Source organism: Trichechus manatus, unplaced genomic scaffold (genome assembly GCF_000243295.1).
Source record: "Trichechus manatus latirostris isolate Lorelei unplaced genomic scaffold, TriManLat1.0 scaffold00160, whole genome shotgun sequence".
Lineage (NCBI taxonomy): Eukaryota > Metazoa > Chordata > Mammalia > Sirenia > Trichechidae > Trichechus > Trichechus manatus.
Genome location: NW_004444096.1, coordinates 6,278,075 through 6,279,657, shown reverse-complemented (window position 1 = coordinate 6,279,657; position 1,583 = coordinate 6,278,075). Strand labels below are relative to the sequence as shown.

Sequence of the window (1,583 nt, the reverse complement as noted above, 5' to 3'; positions counted from 1 at the left end):
AAACAAACAAACAAAAAACAAGCCCCAGGATCCCAGCAGCATGGCAGCACAGACTGGGAAGCAGTTCCACACTCAAATGGAGCTCCACAGCCCCTCAGGAAGAAGCAGAGATGGTGCACGGAGCCAGGTATTTGAGCAAAAGGAGGGGGAGGTGGTGAGAGGTAAGGAAGAAATCCAAAGAAGCAGAAAAAAGCAACCCAGCAGTCAACAAGTGACATTCAGGGAGTCGGCCAGTGCAGGGAGGTGGAATCCAAGCAGCTGGTGCTTCCCGGCCAAAAGACTGCGGCCGCAGGAAGCAGAGGAGGCTGAGTGGGGTGAAGAAGGGTGGGGGTTGGGAAAGAGTATATCGCTGTTCAGCAGTTGTTCTGTCTCCTGCTGGAAGCTCTGTGAAGCTGCTTTCTCCTACCCCCTATTTGCTGGTCTCTGATAGGAGTCCAAGATGGCGGATCCGTGATGCATTAACTGGTAGGGGACCTCTCCATGTATGTCTCCTCGCTCTCTGCTCTCTGTCAGTTTCTTATTCCATTTGGTGATTGGCTGAGTTCTTTATCTCTTCATTTGATGTTTAGGATTTCAGGATTGCTGTTTTCACTGTTTGGCTTAGTTTTTTGGATCTTTGCTGTGGAGGGATGGCGTGGTGCTTCTGCCTAGAGTGCCATGTTGTTGGAAATCTGATTTTTTTTTTTTTTGAGTGTGTGACAATTTCACATTGAAGTGGCATCATTACTCTTTTGTGAGTATTTTATTTCCTATCTGTTCCTGACAAAAAAAAACAAATCACCGTTCATTCTCCTAACGATGTGTCTCCAAAATACTCAAAGTCCCAGAGTAAAATACATATTTAAATATATCTATCCTTACATAGAACACACACACACACCTGTGTGTGCTCGTGTATGTAAGTGTACATATATTTGAGGATTTTATAACTTATTTTTCTTTTCTTATCAAGTAAAATTGCATATATCTGAAGATTATTTTAGTTTCGCACAAAACATGACATCTGTTGGATTCTAAGTTACATTTGACTTCATTTCTAATCTAATTACTTATGTTTCAAAAAGCTTTCATTTCACTCAAGTACACACGAAGAAATTTCAGAGCTTCTGAATTCATTCATTCCCAAGTATAATAAAACAAATAATGACACATAGTTTAAAATTGAATGCAATATATTACTTTTACTGCCCAAATTGGTTATATTTTGCATATATGTAAATTAAGATGGGCCAGCCATGGTCCTAATCTCTCCTGAAATTATGTTATTTAAGTACCTATATTTCAAGTGCAATAAAGATTATATTCCTGCCTGATAAAGTAATAAATGTAATTTGTCCTTCTCTCCAATCTAGACTAACGATAGTCGAAATGAGGAACGGCTCCTGTGTCGTCTATGGCTCCAGCTTTAAAGGCTATACAGAAGACTGTTTAACTCCATACACTTACATCTGCATGCAGAGGATTGTGTAAGGTGCTTATGATTTACAAATCATAAAGGGTGCAGAAGACACAGAAGCCATCCTTGCATGTTCTCTCCAATTTCCATGAAGAAAATTTCTATTAGAAGGTTCAACCAATGTTTA

At 40.0% G+C, this 1,583-nt stretch overlaps 1 protein-coding gene across 1 annotated transcript in view; it reads left to right on the top strand.

The window, feature by feature from the left end:
* Positions 1 to 1,569, top strand: part of LOC101351890 (NKG2-D type II integral membrane protein-like) — a 39,184-nt gene extending 37,615 nt beyond the window's left edge. The window contains exon 7 of the mRNA XM_023740643.1: positions 1,353 to 1,569. Coding sequence (XP_023596411.1) covers positions 1,353 to 1,470 — 118 coding nt within the window. The 3' untranslated portion in view covers positions 1,471 to 1,569. The remainder of the gene's footprint in view (positions 1 to 1,352) is intronic.
* Positions 1,570 to 1,583: the final 14 nt, after the last annotated feature.